The sequence below is a fragment of the Pholis gunnellus genome (assembly GCF_910591455.1).
Source record: "Pholis gunnellus genome assembly, chromosome: 17".
Taxonomy (NCBI): domain Eukaryota; kingdom Metazoa; phylum Chordata; class Actinopteri; order Perciformes; family Pholidae; genus Pholis; species Pholis gunnellus.
Window position 1 is genome coordinate 17,028,999 of NC_136544.1, and position 22,223 is coordinate 17,051,221.

The following is a 22,223-nucleotide window of genomic DNA, read 5'->3' on the forward strand; positions in this document are numbered from 1 at the left end:
AGGAACATTGATGTATTTTAGTCCAGTGTTAATTCCACTGCCTAGTTAATACTTGTGGGCTAACTAAGCAAAGACCATTTTAAAACCATGGTCTTTGTGATACATAGTCAAGTTCACTATGTTCATGTTATGTTGTTTTATATTAGCAAACCTGCACATTGTTTATATAACTCCCCAAAAACAGACCGTATCATTCCTTTATTAAAAGTTGTACTAGTGTGAATGAGGTTCCCTTTTACATGTTATTTTCCTAAACTTGAACATGTTGGTCATATCTTCAAATTATTCCCATTACAGTATGATTACCATTAATGTCAGCTACATGTCAATACAGACAATAATACTGCAATATGCCTTTTGTCAGTAGTTTATGACTCCATCTTGTGGTGAATATGTGTCAGTACAGATAATCCTATTTAGAAGAAGTATAATATATGTGTTGAATTCAAATTTAGATATATAAAGCCATGTAAAACCTTTGGGACACTCTAACTTTATTTAAAGCAAAGAATCGTTATCATTGTAGGAGCAGACAGCAAGTAACAGATAAAGAAGGCCTATTGCATAAAAGTACTAAAACATAGATTAGAATCATACATTTAGCAGGGGATTAAAATGGGTAATTTGTCTAATTTATAACAGCACTGGGGCTATAAAAGCGTTTAAAAGTCGCTTCAGTCTTCACACCTCCTCTGGCGAGGCGTTTACCGGAAGTCCAGAAAGTTCAGCTTCAAATTAAAAGCATAACTGTCATTTACAAAAAAAAATGCTTAACATGTTACTAGTACTCAAGATTCTTTAAGTAAACAATTAATAATAGTAAGTATAATAACAGTGACAAATAGTTTGTCTATCATAGGATTTTGATACCTTTATTGTAAAATTGACTTAGTTTGAAATGAGAACCGGAAGTCATAATTCTCGCTACACACTGATCTGATCGCCATCGGCCGACGCCTACTAATTGGAGGATCGGTAAGTAAAAAGTCTCCTGTACATTTATCGTTAAATTAAATAGTTTCACCGCTTTTATGAGCCTCAGTCTTTTATAATCTCCTTTTAGACGACGACTTGTAAAGTCTCAACTTCTTCACGAATGACAAACGTGATGTAAGTTTTATGTGAAATGGCGGTGAATCTAGAAGGAAGTGAGAGAGAAACACTCGCACAACAACACAGCTAACTGGAGGATATAGTTTTTATGATCGTATTTGGTTTGTGACAATAGCTAAACAGAATAAAGGTCCGCACAGTAAACGCTAGCTGCTGTTACTGTAAGTTTAACTCTAATGTTAACATGTTACAACACTTTTTCATAATGGCTGAAGCCAGATGTCTGCGATTAAAACTGCTGTAACGCTTCTCCAGCTTCTACTTTTTCCAGTGTTACTGACTGTATGTCTAAGACAGGACTTTAATAATAATCATAATAATCTTAAAATAAACGTAGCATGTTACAACTAGTGCATGCACAGTTATACACATGTAATAAGTAAGAAAACAAAATAAATGTGTTATTACTAACTACCTAGAAGTTACCATAAGAATAGCTATTAACCTAATTTAATGTGTTCTATTATTTATGTATATTTCATGCCATTATCTGCTCTTTTGTGCCTAGTTGACATATTAGACATTACGCCCTTATTGGCTCATATCTAGCAGATTGAGTTGTTTTACATGTATCACCCTTGACACACTGCACTAATACATGCCGGACCCTTCCTGGTCCTGGTCTAGTGTCAGACTCCTGGTCTAGTGAAGACTCCTGGTCTAGTGTCAGACTCCTGGTCTAGTGTCAGACTCCTGGACTAGTATCAGACTTCTGGTCTAGTGTCATACTCCTGGTCTAGTGTCATACTCCTGGTCTAGTATCAGACTCCTGGTCTAGTATCAGACTCCTGGTCTAGTGTCAGACTCCTGGTCTAGTGTCAGACTCCTGGACTAGTATCAGACTTCTGGTCTAGTGTCATACTCCTGGTCTAGTGTCAGACTCCTGGACTAGTATCAGACCCTGGACTAGTATCAGACTCCTGGACTAGTATCAGACCCTGGACTAGTGTCAGACTCCTGGACTAGTGTCAGACTCCTGGACTAGTATCAGACTTCTGGTCTAGTGTCATACTCCTGGTCTAGTGTCATACTCCTGGTCTAGTATCAGACTCCTGGTCTAGTATCAGACTCCTGGTCTAGTGTCAGACTCCTGGTCTAGTGTCAGACTCCTGGACTAGTATCAGACTTCTGGTCTAGTGTCATACTCCTGGTCTAGTGTCAGACTCCTGGACTAGTATCAGACCCTGGACTAGTATCAGACTCCTGGACTAGTATCAGACCCTGGACTAGTGTCAGACCCTGGACTAGTGTCAGACTCCTGGACTAGTGTCAGACTCCTGGACTAGTATCAGACCCTGGACTAGTATCAGACTCCTGGACTAGTATCAGACCCTGGACTAGTATCAGACTCCTGGACCAGTGTCAGACTCCTGGACTAGTATGTCAGACTCCTGGACTAGTGTCAGACTCCTGGTCTAGTGTCAGACTCCTGGACTAGTGTCATACTCCTGGACTAGTGTCAGACTCCTGGTCTAGTATCAGACTCCTGGTCTAGTGTCAGACTCCTGGTCTAGTGTCAGACTCCTGGACTAGTGTCAGACTCCTGGTCTAGTGTCAGACTCCTGGACTAGTATCAGACTCCTGGTCTAGTGTCAGACTCCTGGTCTAGTGTCAGACTCCTGGTCTAGTGTCAGACTCCTGGACTAGAACAAACAGTGAGACATGAACATTTTCATTTCTCAAAGTTCAAGTTGACACCTTCGGATTTCTTGTATTGTCAGATCAACAGTTCAAACCCTGAAGAAGTTCCCGTCTCACTGATATAAAACAAAGCGGATCACATTGCAGCCCACGTCTCCTTATCTAAATCAGGATTGTCACATAACGTACAGAACACGATGAGTTGAAATGAAATGTCGGGAACCGAGGACTCAGATTACTGTAACGACACCTTTGTCTTCATTGTCGTTAATTATTGAAGAAACAAGAAAAAGGGGAAGTAAGAAGAGACACAGGTGTGTCTGATTAGTGGGGTCATTGCATGTTTTCCTAAATGCTGTGGGAACGCGTAGTCCAGGTCTGTGGGACGTTTTCCTGCGTCTCCCTTCAGGAATGCTCGGCCGTGTGTTTTGTGAGGCCGACTTCAGGTTGAGACCCTGTTCCCATCCTTACTAAAGGCTCAGGAATGTCATTAATCTGTGTGGGTGTGCAGCAGCAGTCGGCTCAGTATAGCCACTGACTGGATGTGCAGTTCTCAGCACAGCTAGATTAATATTGACTGTACCGCAATATGTATTAAGGTTCATGTTTGTGTACTTATCAGGTTATTAGCTTATTATGTCTACAATCTCATGTCGTCCAATGATAACAACTCTATCTGTAAACAAGCAATTTGTTGACATTACTGTGGGAAGATTGTGATGGGTATTTCTTTTTTACTATTATTATTTCTGATATTTTCGAGCCAAACTAGAGCTGCAACTAATGATTGTGTCCATTAGTGATTCATCTTCCAATTATTTCCCCCAATTCATTGTTTGATCTCGACTTTAGAATGTCAGCAAATGGCAGAAAATAACATATCTTATCTTAAAAAGTTAAAATATGTTTTATTGTCTCCAATCCTGCTCATGCAGGGGCATTAAATACAGCTGCAATCAACTTAAAACATGGCGGTACGGTAGTACACCAAAGACTGAAACAGATATGTGAAATATTGCACATGCCGTGAGATAAAATAAATAAATACTTAAGCATTATGAATATTAGGAAATAAATCATAAAGGTCATAAACAACATACAGATGTCTTGTGTAGTCTAACAGTGAAAGATATTCAGTTTACTGTTATAGAGGACTGAAAAAACAACAATATTCACATCTGAGGAGCGTATAGTCGTGATGTTTTGCTTTAAAAATGACGTGAATGATTAATCGATTATCAAAATATTTTGGGATTAGTTCAGTCGATCGACTAAAAGCATCCGGACGGTTGTATCTGCGTCACGTGTGTTTTATCGGCCGTATCTTCCGATGAAGTTTGGAACTTGAGACCTTCCCTCATCCCTCTGTCTCTGCTGGCACTCGTCCTCTTCTCTCGATTCATTCGTTGAACGTGTTGTTGGTTTCGCGGCGGCTTCTCTCAAGTGGTGTCCTTGACTTCCTGTGTGCTGTGGCGGTTTTTATATGACTAAGTTGTTGTTTTTGCTGCCGAGAAGAAAAAAAGCAAGAGAGAGAGAGATTGTTTCAGATAGACGACAGAAGAAAAGTGACATCTCACACGCTTTCTCCTCCATCACAAAAGATTTCCACGAGATCCTCAGAACATCAGAAATCAGACGTCTGCTCGGTTGTTTTGTGTTTTCGTGACATGTCGTATAGAGTGTGTGTGGGTGTGACAGACTCATATATATATATATATTAGCCACAGGGCACACATGCTCATCAGGGTATCAGATCACACGAAAGGTCACACAACTCTCTCACATTTCATTTAGCAGTGTGGGGGACAGTTCTGTGCTGTTTGTGACCCAATTACAGAAGATCTTATTTGTCCTTATTCTGCTTTTTATTGATTCTTCTTTAGAGTGACAGGCGTAGAAACACAGTGCTGCCCACACTCGGTCATCAAAAGCATAAGCGAACATGTTATCCTTTCATCTAGTTAGAGGGAAGAGCAAGCCCCGCTGGAGGGAGGGAGGGAGGGAGGGAGGGAGGTGAAATTTGGGGAAGTGGAGATTCATTTCCCATAAGTCCTTGTCAGTAAGCTCCTCCCCCTCCCCAGGCCTGGCTGAGAGCCAGCATTGAGCAGAGCAGGAGCGACGGAGTCGTGAGACGTGAAGGACGAGGCGGACAAACAGCTAGTTTTACTGATGTAGAGGACCGGTTTATTATACACAGGAAAGAGAGAGAGAGAGAGAGAGCAGCTCAGACTGTCATCTGTCGGTACGTCTACACGCCCCTCTGCCTCACACACACACACACACACACAGAGTTGTTTTTGTGGTTGTGTTTATCTCAGTGGGTTTTTTTTTTCTCTACTTCCTTTCCACGTAAAGTCCTCTGGGTGTGGTGTTACGCCGGGCTTTCTGAGCACCGGCAGCACCTTAAGGAGGAAGTGACAGTTGAGCTGCTTTATCACGGTACTATATCTTGCAGTGCGTGAAGTCGGCACACACCAGGTAATGGCACCACGAAACGGCTTTCATTGAAACATGACGACGGTTTGATGTCAGATCCTCTTTACTTGTGTGAGTATTGTCGGGAGCGTTACCGGGCAGATGTTTTGTGGCAGCTGTGCGATTGTTTTAGTCGAGATGTGAGGATTGATCCTGATAGGACGTCTATGAAGAATATCTATAGCGGCATGTTTATATTGCAGAAAGAGGCAGAGTGACGAGGAAGAAGCTGCGGTTAAGTGTGAGGGACACACTGGTGCAACTGTAGCCCCAGTTTGTGCCTTTCAAACTGCATTTAATGCTCCATGTCACCAGCGCTGAGTGAGCCGGTTTTACACTCCTACATGTTTCCACGTTCTGTAACCTCCGAGCCGTCTGCAAGTCAATCGTGCAAATCTGCATCGTGAATCTAGCCTCGGCCCGTGTGTCTCATGTGCCGCGGTCGACTTCCTCTGAGTGAAACGGAGCACTTTGCATTCAGCAAAGTTTGCAACTGTCAAAACAAGGCCGGGGTTGAGTTTCCTGTCTCATCTGCCCACCGCAAAGTTTCAGTTCAAGCGATCACCGCCATCCAGAGCGCACTCGGCCCAGTCGGAGCGCGTTTAACTTCAAACCTACCTATTAATGTGTAGTTAACCGCGGTATCATCGCAGTGTGTTACCCGTTGACGAGAGTAAACATCTTATCTTAAGTTGACTCAACTGGTGATCTTTGAAAGAACTAAATTAACTTTTCAGCCCCTTAAAACTGAACAAGCATTCAAATTAAATACAAATAAATAAATAAGACTTGTCTTTGGTTGTCACTGTGCAGTGTTTCCTCTTTTTGGGCACCGTCACTCACACATAGTCAGATAGTAAAAAGTCCTCTGTTGCATTGTGGGGAAGTAGTTTTCGGAACGTCACGATATAAAGGTCAGTCACTCAGATGATGGGCAGCAACGTTGTGTTGCATAACATGGAACTAAATGTTGTTTGTTATTGATTGCTGCTGTAGAATATTAACTATTATGAACTAGAGCTGCAGTGATGAGTCGATTGGATGAAAATTAAGCAAAATGTGCTTTCTTGTGTTTCTTGTGGCACATGTGTTTTCTTGGTGACAGTGAACTGAATATCTTTGTGTTTTGGACCGGTGGACGGACAGAACGTGACATTTAAAGAGTCATATTTATAGATGAGAGGATTAATCTAAAGTTGCAGCCTTGTTATAAACTCTCATCAGGCAACATGGCAACTCCATTAATCTACTAATTGATCCATTTATTCTCAGACACACGGTGCCATTGAGGGTTTGGGGAAAGAGCTGCTTCCGGCACATATGATCAGTTATGATAAATATGACTGATTTGACATGAATGATTAATGAGAAAGCACTGGACTTATCAGTTTGCTGTGATCTTCTCTCTCTCTCTCTCTCTTCAGATCTAGCAGATGAAATGGCGGTGAGGCAAAGGATCTTCAACTCGACAGCACCGTTCTCCGGGTCGTCCCAGGCCAAGCTGAAGGGTTCTTACCCGTCCTGCTCGGCTGCGAAGCAGGAGGCGGAGGAAGAGGAGGAGGAGGAGGGCGGCAAGGACAGCAAGATGGGCTACATCGCCTGCCTCAACCCGTTGATCAATAAACTCCTCACACATGGGACCGCAGAGCAAGTGGGAGAAATGCCCCTGAAGACCTCGACCTTCATTGCCCAAGCTGAATGTAAATATGCCCTTTTTTGAGTTTTTTATTTCATAATAAATGAAACACCTGTGTGGACAGAGAGTTGAACCCCCTGTGCTCTCCTCAGGTGAAACCCAGGACTCCCAGGAGTTCAGTCCTTCCTGCTCCGAGCGCTCCTTTCTTCCCTCCCCGAACTGCTTCACCAGCAGGTTTGTTGTTCCGTCTGCATTTCACCCTCCGTGTCAGTTTGCAGAGGTCGTACTGCTTTCTTTGATGCCGTTTTAACATCGTTGCCGCACTTCAGTCTCCCCGCAGAGCACAACAATGTGGCGTGCCCCACCACGGCCTGCACCGCCCAGGAGCCGGGCAGCTCATCGGCACAGCTCAGCCCGAGGAAGAAGACCAGGAAGAGGCAGAAGCGCAAGAGCAAGAAAAAAGTGGAGAAGAAGAAGGAGAGGCAGCGGCACAGACACCGAATGCGCTCCGGAGTCCCTGAACAGGAGAGTGGAAGATCCCTGGTCCGGATCCTGGTAAGAACTCCGGTTATTCTTCACATCTCGTTGAGTCTCACATATGAAAGACATATTGAAACTGCCATTAAGGAGGACTTGTACTCAAAACAACCGAGGGAGCCTGCAGCGTTTTCCTTGTGAATCATCTTCGGAAGCTCGATCTGCAGACATTCCCATGCAAACATGTGTTGTGACAGTGAATCAGCGAATTACGACAACGCTGCCCGTCCTGGCCTTGAGCGTCCGAGCCCTTGAGCAACCTCACCTGAGAACGTCCACATCATGGCGTCTGATCTGTCGGGCTTTTTTGCTTGCTTTGTAGGATGAGTCGTCTCTTGGGGGGAGAAGCGACCTCAGTACTTCCTGCTGTAGCAGCATTGAAAGCTCAGAGGAGCAGGACAGAGGGCCGTCTGTCTACAGCCGACAGGTCTACAACACAGGCTCCAGCTGCTCGCCCCTCAACTGGGGGGACCCGGTCCGCGGACCCCTCTCCGGCCTCCACTCCTACGGGCAGGACAGCGACTCCTCGGACTCCCTCGGCAGTCTGCAGGGAGACTGCTCGCTGGCTCTCGCGGGCCTCAGAGGCAGCGTCAGTCAGGGGGACCCGTGCTACGCGGGGCCCTTTTTCAAAGACGTGGAGAGGGACGTCAGGGAAGAGGAAGGGGAGCGCTCAGCAGCCGACTCTATCGGCACTGAGGGAATCATCTTCTACAACGAGGTACGTTCTGCTTTTACGTCCCGTCTGCTTTTCTGTCTCATGTGCCTCAGCCAAACTAACGTGTTTCTCTCTTATTCTGTCAGAAAATCCAGCCTGTGGACTCTGAATACAAGGAAGGGAGGGAGTACGTCCTCACAGAGTTCATCAAGGAGGGCTCCTACGGTGAAGTACACAGCGCTCAAGATGTCAACACAGGCTTCAAATTCGCAGTCAAAAAGGTAACACAGAGCCTCTTTGTTCATTGTTTTGTCTCCGCTGCCTAGTTTTTTTAAAGTGCGCTCACGCTGTTGTTGCGTCCTCTCCTCACAGATCGCCCTGAAGAGGTTCAGCAGCGAGGAGGTGGGTGCGTGGAGTGCCCTCAGATCTCCTCGTGTGGTGGAACTCTTTGGAGTGGTCCGAGAGGGGCCGAACGTCGTCCTCATCATGGACCACAAATCCGGTAAACAAGCCTCCCGTGTGCCTTTTTTACACACTTAAAAGATTAAGTGGTTTCTGTGAGATGTGATGAATTTAAGTGCAAACACATGAGAATGATAAAGATTACAGAAAGACAGATGAGATGTGGGCGGTTCCGTGAGGCCAGAAATGACTGTTGAGCTTCCTTGAAGCGTAGCGATGGGAGATGCCTGCTTGATAAACACAGCGACATACCTCACACTTTTCCTTTGTCAGCATATTCCAGGCTGTAATAAAAAAGGAATAGTTGAATCAGGCAATGCGTAGAAGTAAATATTGACAAGATATCTCTGACCCGGTCTGACCGTATCTGTTGTTCCAGGCTCGCTGGGCCAGCTGATAGCGGAGCGCGGCCGGCTGCCAGAGGACCTGAGTCTCCACTACCACTCGCAGGTCCTGACAGCACTGGAGTACCTACGGAGGAAAAAAGTGGTGCATCTAGACATTAAAGGTACGTTATACAAGTGGATATTATATTAGAATGTTATAAATCATAGGAAAAATATAAAAAGTCATAACTACAATCCCTCTAACAGATTTTTAAAAACTGACAGACATAAAAAGACGTGTAATGTAGCACTTTTATTTGTTTTGGTCCTGAATCCACTATGTTTAATCTCAAATTAAGCATCATCTTTAGGCTGCGTTAGATCACAAACATCAGTGCTCCCATTCATTTGAATGCGGGTAGTGCGTTTAACCTGCGGCGGTGGGGACGCAAGGGCTGCTGGGAAATAAAACCAGAAACCTTCAGGCGAAAAGTTTAAACTGAATTAAGTTTTGGAGAGAAGCCAGCCGACGTCACGCTATAAGTCCAAAACTGCACAACCCAGCCATGAGGGTAGGGCTTGGAGATATTGCCGAAATCCTCAAACATAGAGGGTCATTGAATGCATTTTATATTAAAATATTTTTGTTCTGCGTTTCTGAAATGCAACAAAAGCAAAGCGAGAAGCAGATTTTGGTACTTTACCCTCCTAACAAACACAGTAAACAGTAGAGCTAAATGGGTCAGCCTTTACTTGTTGGGGTAACTAGTGGAAAACTAAAATAATTCAGATTTCTAATTAGTTCTCATCAGAGGATTTGGTGTCTTAGTGTTGCAGCTGTTGTGTGGAACACAAGTGTCATCGATACAGTAGATCTGATCCTCAGCACCTGTGTTGTGAAACCAGACTGCCACAGTGAAGACGACGGGCTGGGAATTTCCCACAGTGTGACTCACCGCTGATCTTTAGAGGCGGCGCATGTGCACAGAATCAGGAGAGCAAGAAAGAAAAGGGAGAACGAAACTGAGCGGGGGGATGGGACGAGGAGCAGGAAGTAGTTAGAGAGACGGAGAACAAAAGCACGACGACAGAACAGAAAGCAGAGGATGAAAACAAAGTGGAAAGAAGTATGAAATAACAAAAGAAGGAAAGAGAAAAACAAAAATGAGAACTGAGTTAGAGGAAGAGAATGAAAACAGACTGGAACAGGAAGACAAACATGATAATGCTGCTGCAGCTCAGGCGCCACCTGCTGTCTGTTTGATGCTCCACGCTCACTCCTTAATAAAGTGTCTCCAGCAGCAGCTGTCCCTCGATGACATCACAGCTCCCTCTTATTTGTTGCTCCTTTATCCGTAGACTGCTTTGTGTCTGCGCAGCTGCCCTGTTTCTAATTATGTCTCCCATAAACTACACGGCACAAGTCATGGAAATCAGCGGTAACGCTGCGGATCATTGACTCTTGCTTGTTTTCCCTCACAGCTGACAATGTGTTGCTGTCGGAGGACGGCGGAGACGCCTTCCTGTGCGACTTTGGACACGCAGAGAGACTCGACAACCAGGGACAGAGCCTCAGCGGGTCCACCGGTAAACACCGAGCAACTCTAGTGCTTCAGTTAGGAACGTGAAACGCATCCACTCGTGTGTCTTATTGTTTTCCCCCGGTGTAATTCGATGCAGATCTGAAGGGCACAGAGACCCACATGGCCCCTGAGATCGTGAAAGCGGAACCCCGCGGAGCCAAAGCAGATGTGTGGAGCAGCTGCTGTATGTTACTGCACATGCTCAACGCGTGTCAACCGTGGACCAGATACTACAAATGCAGACTTTACCTGAAGGTACGCCTCACAGCGACACACACAAGACACACCACACCCGGCCGCTTGGTCTCTTCACGGCGTGTTCAACGTCAGCCTTTGACCCGAGTCCGTCTTTGCGATGGTAACAGATTGCTAACGAGCCGCCGCCACTGAGGGAGATCCCACCCAGCTGCAGCGCTCTCACAAAGGAGGTTATCAAGGCGGGACTTCAGAAGGATCCGGCCAAGAGAGCGTCAGCCTCTGAGCTCAAAGGAAAAACTGCCAGAGCTCTGAAAGAAGGTAACTAAACCTGCACGAGGTGCATCCATACAGACATCCATAAACACAGTCAAATCTATGTAAATAACACATTGTGGTGAATTTGGTTAACCCCCTTGAAAGCATTGGTCATCTTCAGTTTGTGAAGGCTTCTTGTGTTTGTGTGGTTGCAGTGGGAGGACTCACCAGTCCAGTGAGGGGACCCTACACAGAGCCCTTTTATATTTCCAGCAAGCCTCCCGACTCCCTGCAACGCATCAACAGCAGCGTAAGCTACGAGGAGGATGAGCATCAGGAGTCTGTTAAGGAAGTGATCACAACAGGGAGCCTGGAGGAGGAGGAGGAGGAGGAGGAGGAGGATGGAGAGGCCGACTGTAACGAGTCGAAGCGAGGCTCACTTTTCTGTCCACAAACGCTGATCCCTGAGCCCAACTACAAGAGGGGCCACAAGATCACCACTGTGCCTGAACTGGAGCTGCGTAAACTGGAGCGAGGTGAGGTCCCCCCCCCCCCCTCACAGCTCTGCTTTCTTTCTTCTGTTAACCGTTTGAATTCCGCTCATCGTTTTCGTCTCCGCTCATCTCTCAGATTTCTACCTGAGCAGTCTGTCCCAGCTCCACTCGGCTGAGATGCAGGAGCAGCTCTTGTCGTGTCTCAGCAGCGACCCTATTTCCACCTGGGAGCCGTGGGACAAAAAGGTGAGCCGACATTCACAGTTTATCAGTTTAGGGCAAAAGTTTGCGCTTTAATTGCCATCGTCTTCTTGCAACACGTAGATTAAAATTGTTTTCCTGTTATACATCCCAGTTTTAAAGCTACGCACTGGTGAGATCATGACCGGTTACATTGATAACTTAAACACTTATTTTTTTATCATTTATCTGAGCTGTGCAGAATAAGACATTTCCAAATCTTTATGAAATGTATTAATTTGACCTGTCCAAATACTCAAGATAAGAAAGAGCTTCTTTGGTGTTCCTCCATTTTGGCTGAAGTATTAACAGACTCACTGTTTGACTTCCTCTTTTCTTTTTTTTTCGTGTTATTTTAGGACTCTGGCCGCTGGTCTCTGAGTCCAGGAGAAGACTTCAGCTCTGGTGTCTTCTCCTACAACAGTCAGCCAGACGTGCACGTCTCCAGTATGGACTTGCAGCTACCACCGCCCTGCTGTTTTGAAGGTGAGATAAAACATTAACGTCTCTCTCTCTCTCTCTCTTTTATAAAAACTATTTAGTGCCGTACTAAACTGTAACACGTGCACCTCTCTGCTCTGTGATCGGCTCAGGGGTGGACGTCTGCATCAGAGACTTCAACAGGAGGAGCATCCGCATCAGGGAGACGCGCCGGGTGAAGGTGGGCCACATCGCCACCGGAATCAGTGATCAGGTGAGGAACAGCAGCCTCACACACACACACACACACACACACGTGTCTGCTTCTGTGGTGTTTAAAAGCATCTGTTCACATCTGTTTAATGCTTACGTGTGCTCCTTTTTTTTTTTTTTTAGATCACTGAGAGGGTTTTCACCCTGGAAACCCAGCAGGGCCAGCAGGTAGCTCACGATGAGGAGGTGCAGGAGTCCGGTCTGGAGCTCAGCTGTGTTCCTGCTCCGGACTTCAGCTCCGCCTGGAGGTGGAGGATCAGAGACGGAGTGCTGGAGACCAGATAGACACCACGGCTCCTTCCGTCCATCGGCCGCACTGCCTCCGCAACCGTCCCACACACACATGGCCTTCTGTAGAATTGTTTCAAATATTTGCCTTCAATTTGTCTCAATGTGGGAGGACTGTGCTTCCTTTCATATGGGCCAAAAATAAATCCACCAGTACGTCCTCGGTCTTAAGCACACGTGTCCCGTGTTTTGATGACATATTGGGGGCTGATGTGTTACTTTTTGTCTCTAACGTGCTCATTATTCAGTCACTGTGCTGAGCTTTCTGGACCACTTTCATGAAGCCTTTTTTATTGCAAGTGTGTATTAGTCAATAAACAGCGTTTGGAACTATGCAGTGTGTGTGATACGTTATTGATCTCACTGATTCACGGTCCAGTCTATAATACAGTATTTTATTTAATTAACTCGCAGTGACCGTGATCATTTCTGATGTTTTCTAACTACTTTCCCAGGTTCTAAATACCTTCTGAACTCTATTTCAGCCTGCTGGACTAAAGTCTGGAGAGGACAACTACCGGTCAGGTCTTTATATTTGATACATTACATCACTATTTGAACTATGTGATGACCTTCTGACCTTTCCTCTATCGCCGCTGTGAGAACAGAAATCCCCCTGAACCACAATTTAAAAAGTCTTCCTGAAAGTGACTTTGAAAGTGCGGCAGTGACTGGATTTCCATGACATTTGCACATTTGACATTCTTGAGCCCTTGAAGTTGAGTCTCAGGAGTTTTGGTGACCCCAAAACACAAGCAGTATCATAATCTAACCACATCATTTACTCAGCATATTAATACTCCTATCATGAAGCCTGTCCACTTTAGAGTCTAAAAAACTTCCAACAGGCTATAATATCTTTCTATTCTATAATATATTTACGAACTGCTGATTGTCATTTAATTTGTAGAGCAGAAAATTACCAAATTTACATATTTTATCAACTCAATCAATACCTCCCTCGAGACATATTGTATACTGCTCCACTCATACTGTTAATGCCGTTAAACAGCTCTAAGAATCTACTGCCGTGCTAGCGGCTGTGAAGATGCACTCAGGCACAGCACTTTTTCGAGCTAAATGCTAACATTAGCATGCTGACATGCTGATTAGTTAGTTTATGATCAGGTTTATTTTTCATAGTGATGCCACTGATTCCTCCACAAATTACACATAGCTACAGTCAGCGTTAAAAGATTTATTTTTCATATTACAACAGACAAGATCACAGCAAAAAGATTTCCCGGGGGACTGGAAACTAATTTCAGCTTTACAAATGTGATAGAAAAAGGTGAAAATCTGAGAATATCAAAGTGATTTCATAGTAAAAAAAAAAAAAAAAACACCACCAAGGCACTGACAAACAAGAAGGATGTATAAAAAGCCAGCTGTATTTAAGATTGCAGTTTGAATACCGCCAGTAGGCGTACAGTACTTTGAATCTGTGTGACGTGAGGTAAGCATCTGTGAGCGACCCGGTGCCGTCTGTGTCTGCAGATCATCGTCCACAAACAGGAAACGTCATGAGACGTAGCTTCACTCACACCACAGACAACAACAGGCAGGGCTTGTTTTTGTTTTTAAGTGGGAGCCACATTAAGGTCACAATGCTGGTCAAAATGTCCCAAAAGGAGCATAATGATTAAATGTTGCACAGCTGAGATCATGTGACTGTTTTATTACCGTGTGATGATTCATGTTGAATATAAACATAACTTTGTACATAAATCCCTGTTGTGGCCCTTAAGTTACCCACTGAAAATAAGGCTGAGCTGTGCATTCAAGGGGAGAAATGACTTGGGGTTGTTTTGAGCCCAAATATTATCGTAGATGAGATTCATCTACATCTTCCGGCTTAATCCAATAATTGTTTGCAAAAATAACTTTTCTTAACTCGATGAGATGTGACCACCCTCCAACATTGGCAGCAGATGGTTACAGATTTACACCAGTTAACACTCACAAATACATATGAAAATGGATTCTGTAGCACCTGATGAGGTGGATGGAGAGAGAGGAGATCACAAAAGCAATCCGAGTGGAACAAAAGAGAAATGATGCAAAAAAAGAAAAATTAACTTTAGTCCATATAATCTTTCAGGGCAGATAACATAAATGCCATGTATGTTTTTTGTTGTTGTCTATACCGAGTAAAAAATAAATTACTTAAAATGCATTCCCTGTTAAAGTCGTACAAACTCTCCCCCCCCCCCCAAACACACACACACACTATGTGCATGTAATCATGCTCCGCCAACTTCCTCAGTGGCGTAGGGATTATGGGTGTGACAATGCGTTCAGTCTCCCAGTCCTTGGAAATGAAAGGGAGGCAGAAACGAAGAGTGGCTCTTCGTGTCCAAATCCAAGCTCTCCCTGTACAACTTGTTCACTCTGCCGTTAACTTCTTTCTGCTCACATTCAGATGTTCTTTCACGTGAATGTCCCCATGAACCTCAGGCGTACTTCTTTCCCATCTCTCACATGTCTGCTCATCACAAACTCCTCACATCTTGCGAATGACTAAAACAGTGGTGAGAACTCCGGCCAAGAAAACTCCCACCGTCTGCCATGTGGGCGTGCCCAAGTGGGATCGAATACCCTCCTAAAAAACAACAACAGACACGAATATTAGCATGTGCCATGCTAGCAATCAGGAGCAGAAGCTTATTTACTTAGAATATACAAGTTTGAGCTAGCTTCTTACCCAGCCACCCTGCTCCCTGATCCAGTTGATCACATTTTCCCGGAGGTAGTCCATGGTCCAGCTGATTATTGTTCTGATGATATCAGGAACTTGGGTCACGAGAGCCTGAGACGGTGTGAAAGGGAGATGCGTCAGACTTTGCTCAGGGCTTTGTTATTCAATCATAACTCTAACTTTGTTTTGATTATGAGGCGACATACAACAGAGCTGCTGAACTCACTTTGATGACGAGTCGACAGGCAAAGTAGAACAGGGCAACCACCCGTCCCCAGTTGAACTTTCCATCTGAAAAGATCTCAACGGCAACTTTCAGGAATATTTCTTTTGTGGGACTGAGCGAAGAGCTGTTTATCATTCTGGGGAAAACAACATTTTGTGATTACAGACAGGCTAAACCGGTAAAACACGCTCATTAATAACTCATCAGGCCTGACACACAGGCAGGCAGCTCACCTGCGGAGCTCCACGTTTCCATCCAACTCATCTCCAATCTGCTGCAGGCACATGGCCAGCTTCTTGTGGTTTGGGTCACTCAGCTCCACTCCGCCCAGCTGTGTCCTGGTCAGGGCAGTGTTGCCATCTCCATGCCGCTGAACCCGCTCGTAGATGAAGCTACACAGGGAGACACAAACAGGTGGTAATAAAGTATGATCTGACTTTGTTCAATCATGAGAAGCCCAACCGTAGAGTATATACTCACTCTTTTAACAAAACAGCTCCTAGTTCCAGTATCTGGTCTTTGCTATTGCCTGAAAGACAAAGGTCGGTGTTAAATCACCCAAATACTGATACCATTATACAACCAGTTATCTCAAATCTGAAATAAATGAGGGAAGAATTGAAGAATGTGTGCTGCTGGTATAACTTCAATCTGAATACCGTCACTGTACCGTCAATCTGAATGTTTGCCACACTTTACAGTGACGTCACCTACATTAGCCACACTTTAAATAACAGATCATTTTAAAAAAGCTTGTTATTTTGTTTATAATTTGTGTCTAACTGTATGTTTATTGTGCTGTATTACTCATTATATCCGCTGTGTCTGTGTGTAAAAGAACCGTTTGAGGGACAGTAGGTAGCAGTAGCGTTTATACATTAGTTGTCATCTAAGTTAATTGGTGCTAACGTTAAGTCATTATGAAGTTAGTCAATGTTGTGGCTTCAACATATTTGACGTCTAACGAGCCCGAGACTTTGAAGTTGTCAGTGTGAAAAGACATAACGATAGTTTCCCGATATGTGTGTTTCGGTTTTGTCACGTATTTGCTAACTCACTCTTCTACAGCTATCAGCTAACCAAACTAGCCACCTAAAGCTATATACAAACGACGAGTAGCGGCTAACGTTTCAGTTAGGTTAGCTATGTTGCTAACCTCAGTTCAGCTAATGTTGCTGCTAGCAAAGCAAACGAGGCACAGGCGCAAAAAACAAGAGCTAATTGTTCAAGTGTGAGAGTATCAATGTCTACCACACTGTTGGTGACACTGTCACAGTCAATTTAATTAAAAAAACATTGCCGATGCTAGCTTGTTACCTTGATCGCCTCCTCCCGGGTGTGATGCCATCTTGTTGTCTGTTTAGATCGCTCGCGACTCGAGGCGCTTCCGTGTAATCACGTGACAAAATTATATTTGCGGTAACTGGTTTTCAGACGTGCTAACGGCTGATGTGATATGATGACGTCATATAAGTGGAGGTGATGTGTTTTATAAATATATTTTATAAATAATGAACAATTTAAATGCTACTTTTACATAATTTACCGCGTATATCTGTTGGTGAAGTAACGTTAAACGACACAAAACAAACGTGTTTTGCATTTTTTGAGACCTCGCCCTTTTTTTGTTAACGTCATTTCCTGTTCCTCGCGGTCTTCATCAGACCGTCGCGCGCAACCATAGGCCTCTTTACGACTCGGCAGGCAAAGATGGCGGATGCACAAGTACGTTCGGGAAAACGGCGTGGTGAATTTAAATTGTTATTTTTACCATTTAAATGAACTATTTATCGGGATGTATTAAGTATGTGCCGTTACATGGTCTTACTACACAACCACGAGCCATTTAAAGCCACAGAGAGCGTCTTATATCTGGCATTTTGTTGTTAACGTTCTGCATACCCTCGTGTAGCGTAAAACTAGCCGGAATGCTAACTAGGTTAGCTTAGCCTGCTACCACTTAACGTTAACTCTTAGCAGAACATTGCTTTGTATGTACTGTAAACGGTAAAAATGTTGTTCTAAACCTACCCCATCTAATTGTGTATCAATATGTCGTTTCAGCTAATTTGAGTCTCTTATTAGAGGAAGTCGACGTTGAAGTAGTCATCTTTGCTAGGCCGGGCGGAGTTATATGGATGTGTCCTACCAGCGCGTGAAAGTGCGGATGTCCAAGTTAACGTGCTTCCTGCTTCACGTGGTCTCACCTCGATGATCTCCTTGTTTCACAGACCGAGAAGGCTTATCAGAAACAGCCCACCATCTTCCAGAACAAGAAGCGTGTTCTGGTCGCAGATGGTGGCAAGGAGGTCAAGGAAAAGCTCCCCCGCTACCACAAAAGTGTTGGGCTGGGCTTCAAAACTCCAAGAGAGGTAACTTGAATTGGTCCGAATATTATTCAAACCATGTATAATAGTTGTGCTTTTTTCTTTATTAGCTGCAAATGATGTCTTTCTCACGATGGTCTTCCAAGCCTTCAGGGTTCTGACGATAATGCCTTTGGGCAATGCTGATGCAGTCACATTAGTTATAAAAATCACCTTATAGATATACCTTATATATGCTTTTATAGCAAAGCAATATGCATGGGATGCCACTAACCATATATATTTTTTGCTTTCACCAGGCTATTGACGGCACGTACATTGACAAGAAATGCCCCTTTACTGGAAATGTCTCCATTCGTGGCCGTATCCTCTCTGGTGAGTTTAACACTACAGTATATTTAAACACTAGCCCATTGACACTGGCTTGGGATGCTGCAACAGATAACCTGCTGTCATTTAAACATCACACTCTGCTACAATAGTATAAGAACACTACAAATTAACCTGACGTAAACACAACTAAAGGTGCATACATTTTCTGAAATATGTGCTAAAGGAACCCATAATGGGCATTAGTTTTGACAAGGCGTGACTACATCTAGTGTACAGGAGACTTGAAGTCTCGAGAGTGAAATTGGTTTAAATCCAGCATTCCGTTTGTTACAATGTCCACCATGGTACTGTGAGTATTGATGTCTCAATTGTAACTGTTGAGCACAAGGTTAGCAATGTTCCTGACTGCAAATCAACATATCCTTGTACAGGTGAAGCAACCCAAGCCAGAGCCAGTGTCTTTAACATGGTAACTTACTACAAACTTTACATTGAATTTCCTTTTTTCTTGTCACTGTCGTGCAAATGATGTTTTTCTCACGATGGTCTTCCAAGCCCTCTGGGTGCTGACGACAGTGCCTAATGGCAACACTGATGCATTGCCGTGACAATCCCATTTAAGATGAACTGATTTCAGCGTTCACTGCAATGACCATAGAATGCCATTCAACACCGTTGTATTTAACTTTCTTTTGTGTGTTTGGTCTACAGGTGTGGTTACCAAAATGAAGATGCAGAGGACCATCGTTATCAGACGTGACTACCTGCATTACATCCGCAAGTACAACCGCTTTGAGAAGAGGCACAAGAACATCTCTGTCCATCTGTCGCCTTGCTTCAGGTACGACGCTGCTCACATGCTTTTAATTCAGGGCTCCGCCGTCCAAGCAAACAGTCGTAAATGTTGTTCTCCAGACTTGGAAATGTATATGTTCAAGGTTTGAAAAATAGTGCGCCCCTGGACAAATTTTATTATAAGTCTGTTGTCCAGATGTCAGTTAATGTTTTATCAGCCCCAAAAAGTAGATCATAACTTGCTGCAAATGATGTTTTCTCACGATGGTCTTCCAAGCTCAAGAAGCTGTGACGATAATGCCTTTTGGCAAACACTGATGCAGCTTTGCTAAACACCACCTACTCCATCATGGCTGAATCTCTATCGTCCTGGTCAGATGTTCCCCTACCACCTGTTGACATATTCTTTTTGTGTATTTCTACAGAGACGTCACAGTTGGAGACAATGTCACTGTCGGAGAGTGCCGACCGCTCAGCAAGACCGTGAGGTTCAACGTCCTCAAAGTGACGAAGGCTGCTGGAGCCAAGAAGCAGTTCCAGAAGTTTTAGGCGTGCCGGTGAACGGGAAGGCTGTCGTGAGCCAACTTGTTCCACTGTCAAATAAAGAAAACCTTGTTTAAAATGCTGTCTCTGTGTTTTGTCTTATCATCCCGTAACATCAAACAATGCATGAACATAACCAGCTCTGGTGTTTGACGAGGAGTTGTATATGGCCGACTCATTGGAATAAAGGGAAACAATCCTGATTAAATCTATAGATAATTAAGAACATCAAACTAAGTCTTTGATAAAAGATGACTACAATATAATATCTGGTCTGAACACTTGGAGGAGGACTTGAATTAGTTTTTTTTTTTTTTTTTAATTTGTAGAATATAGGTTTATGTTGGACAGTGGGCAGTACTGGATCTACATTTGCTCAGAGGTAGTGATCGGGTAGCTGTTTGTTAGGGCCAAACTATTAAGAAATTATTTTATTCGTAGACTTAATAGACGTAATATGAATCCCAACAATAGAAAAGCTGTTTTTTTCTTGAACTTCCTACTCCTGACATTGTATTAAATAAGTATAAGCACTACCAAGAATGCAGTAATGCCCAGGATTTGCAAGTAAATACAAAAAGACCCTCACCTTTGTTCTACCCAGATAGTTTGATTTGTATTTCCTTAATGAACACTACCAATTTAAGGCATTATGAATGCTTGGATGATTTGCTTATGTTAGACACCATTACAGAAAAAGACTATCTAGCTAATAGGGTTGGCATAAAACCAACACTTTCTTCACCTGTTATCTGTCAAATTGTGAGTAAAGCGATGTAAAGAAAAGATTTGTTCTACAAAGGCTCAGAGTTGAGACCGCATTGTTTAATGGTGGAGGCTGCATGGTGGCTCCTCAGCGCCTCTTAATGTTTCACAAAATCATTTTTCTTTCTTCCCGTAAATGAAAGTTGTCCAGCAGATGGTGACAGATGACTGTTAGAGTTGAATCCAACACATGATGCATCTGTAGAGGAGCCACTTAGTATATTTGTAAAACCTTGTGAACTAGAAGTTAACTAGTATTGATGTCTACATTACTACAGGTAGTCCTGTGTAAGCATGTGTGTGTAAATGATCTAATTATATTACTTTATTTACTTGGTTTTCTTTTAAGTAATGTGAGACGTATTTCATCTCAGTGTCAGTGAAATAAAGACGCATAAATATGATGGTAATAAACCCAATATGTGGGTCTAAAGAAGAGCACAATGCAGGATTTAACAGTATTATTACAACTATAAATACAGCAGTTATTCATCAGCTGAGTTATTATTATTGTGAACACAATTCTCATGTTGGAGTTTATATTTGAAGGCATTTAAATGTCCTCCGTCGTGAATGAAAGTCTGCTGGACTCGGTGGTCAGAACAGGAGGAGGGATTATTAAGAGAGAATCAACCGGATGGATCACCGTCATGTGTGTGATGCCGTCACCATCAGAAGATGTGACCTCCTTCCTTTGTACACTTATAGCCGTGATGATGCTCAGTCTCACATCCAAATAAACACATGTAAATAGCCTGTCTGCATCAGCTGACTCATTTGCATGTGTCCTTATTTCAGATGCCCCCCCCCACACACACACACTCATTCTGGGCCTCTTGTCTGCTGAGTGCCACAACAGAAGCGTCAGCATTACCATAATGATGCTGTACATGTTGCTCCAGTGAATGTGGACCATATGGTTGATGACGTGAAGAGGAGAAAGTGTTGAATGTGAGCTCAGCCGTGTAAGTGGGCCCATCGTTTAATGATTAGCAGGCTAAGCAGCCGTCGTCGTGAGAGTTTTGCTTTCAAACAACAACCGAGCATTTTCCTCAATTACAGTTTACGCGTTTGTATTTTTTGTTGTGCTAACAGAGATCCCAGCTCTCCACCCCATGCTACAATATTTACATAAACAGCAGTGTCTCGGCTTCTCACCACAAATTGTCCTCTCTTGTACGGGGGCTTTCCCAGCTCCTTCCCTCCGTAGACACTACGGGAGGGTGGGAGGCCCTCTCACGGGCAGACACCCCAGGGAGCGAGGCAGCCCAGCAGGCCACCCAGCCCACATGAGTGCATGCATGCTCCCACATGAGTGTTTGTTTGAGGGCAGAGGTCTAATCCCTCAAAAAGTCCAAGCAACCATAATCAACCCCAGGCTGACAGCGTTGGACTGTGATGAATATGTGCAGTTAGAAAAGCCTGTTGGTATAGCTGGTTATCAGCTCATCTCTATGTGTGTGTGTTTGTTGTTTCTACATTTTAAAAATAAAGATAAGACCATTGGAGCAAATTTGTGGCTTTTAAAAAATGTAACATGGGATATAAGCTTAGAACAAAATTCATCTTTTCACAATTCATTTTGTACCGCAGGCAAAGTCTTGTGGCACAAAAGTGAAGTAAGTGATTTTCTGTGTTTTCAGGTGTTACCAGGCAATAAAACAAACACTGTCTATGTGTTGTGACACAGTGGCGTCTTGCAAGCCACAGAGTTGTATCATTTCTTTATAAAAACTAATTTATTTATGATATAACTCTGATAAACATTCGGCTGCCAGTTGTAGTTTAAACCATTTCATCAGATCTGTGACCAAGCAAATATCCACAGACATCTTTAATCTGCTCCTCAAAACTAAATGATTCAAAGGTTGTCTTTGATTAAAGCAGTTCTGTGATTGTTGAAGACCAGCTTAGCTAACTAAGCTAGCTCATGATAGCTG

General features: G+C 43.7%; 3 protein-coding genes across 6 annotated transcripts; 2 read left to right on the forward strand and 1 right to left on the reverse strand.

The window, feature by feature from the left end:
• Window positions 1-935: 935 nt before the first annotated feature.
• Window positions 936-12,931, forward strand: map3k14a (mitogen-activated protein kinase kinase kinase 14a). 4 transcript variants are annotated; one of them, XM_079177431.1, is made up of 16 exons: window positions 936-975; window positions 6,654-6,929; window positions 7,018-7,099; window positions 7,195-7,420; window positions 7,725-8,120; window positions 8,204-8,338; window positions 8,430-8,559; window positions 8,899-9,027; window positions 10,328-10,432; window positions 10,526-10,683; window positions 10,794-10,944; window positions 11,097-11,417; window positions 11,512-11,621; window positions 11,975-12,101; window positions 12,209-12,309; window positions 12,432-12,931. In XM_079177431.1, exons 2-16 carry the CDS (start codon window positions 6,668-6,670, stop codon window positions 12,591-12,593), a joined length of 2,595 nt encoding a protein of 864 aa, XP_079033557.1. In that variant the 5' UTR covers window positions 936-975; window positions 6,654-6,667; the 3' UTR covers window positions 12,594-12,931. The 4 variants fall into 4 exon arrangements, with proteins under 4 accessions (XP_079033557.1, XP_079033558.1, XP_079033559.1 ...); XM_079177432.1 differs by lacking the exon at window positions 936-975 and adding an exon at window positions 4,870-4,996; XM_079177433.1 differs by lacking the exon at window positions 936-975 and adding an exon at window positions 5,213-5,232.
• Window positions 12,932-13,774: 843 nt separating this feature from the next.
• baxa (BCL2 associated X, apoptosis regulator a) lies at window positions 13,775-16,914 on the reverse strand. Its single transcript, XM_079177427.1, has 6 exons — window positions 16,838-16,914; window positions 16,001-16,049; window positions 15,754-15,912; window positions 15,521-15,656; window positions 15,301-15,405; window positions 13,775-15,198 (listed from the first exon to the last, which is right to left on the reverse strand). The coding sequence occupies exons 1-6, from the start codon at window positions 16,866-16,868 to the stop codon at window positions 15,100-15,102; spliced, it is 579 nt and encodes a 192-aa protein (XP_079033553.1). The 5' UTR covers window positions 16,869-16,914; the 3' UTR covers window positions 13,775-15,099.
• Window positions 16,915-17,186: 272 nt separating this feature from the next.
• rps11 (ribosomal protein S11) lies at window positions 17,187-19,597 on the forward strand. The gene is made up of 5 exons (XM_079177049.1): window positions 17,187-17,245; window positions 17,752-17,892; window positions 18,147-18,222; window positions 18,892-19,021; window positions 19,401-19,597. Exons 1-5 carry the CDS (start codon window positions 17,231-17,233, stop codon window positions 19,522-19,524), a joined length of 486 nt encoding a protein of 161 aa, XP_079033175.1. The 5' UTR covers window positions 17,187-17,230; the 3' UTR covers window positions 19,525-19,597.
• The last annotated feature ends 2,626 nt before the right edge of the window (window positions 19,598-22,223 follow it).

What these genes read in the sequence shown, in the direction of transcription:
- map3k14a (XM_079177430.1), top strand. Translation starts at nt 5,280, where the DNA reads ATGTCAGATCCTCTTTACTTGT. An exon ending in AATGCAGACTTTACCTGAAG is followed by an intron (nt 10,684 to 10,793) that starts GTACGCCTCACA and finishes CGATGGTAACAG; the next exon opens with ATTGCTAACGAGCCGCCGCC. An exon ending in TGCCAGAGCTCTGAAAGAAG is followed by an intron (nt 10,945 to 11,096) that starts GTAACTAAACCT and finishes GTGTGGTTGCAG; the next exon opens with TGGGAGGACTCACCAGTCCA.
- baxa (XM_079177427.1), bottom strand. Translation starts at nt 16,868, where the DNA reads ATGGCATCACACCCGGGAGGAGGCGATCAAG. An exon ending in GGAAACGTGGAGCTCCGCAG is followed by an intron (nt 15,657 to 15,753) that starts GTGAGCTGCCTG and finishes TGTTTTCCCCAG; the next exon opens with AATGATAAACAGCTCTTCGC. An exon ending in CCTGTCGACTCGTCATCAAA is followed by an intron (nt 15,406 to 15,520) that starts GTGAGTTCAGCA and finishes ACACCGTCTCAG; the next exon opens with GCTCTCGTGACCCAAGTTCC.
- rps11 (XM_079177049.1), top strand. An exon ending in GCTTCAAAACTCCAAGAGAG is followed by an intron (nt 17,893 to 18,146) that starts GTAACTTGAATT and finishes TGCTTTCACCAG; the next exon opens with GCTATTGACGGCACGTACAT. An exon ending in TCGTGGCCGTATCCTCTCTG is followed by an intron (nt 18,223 to 18,891) that starts GTGAGTTTAACA and finishes TTTGGTCTACAG; the next exon opens with GTGTGGTTACCAAAATGAAG.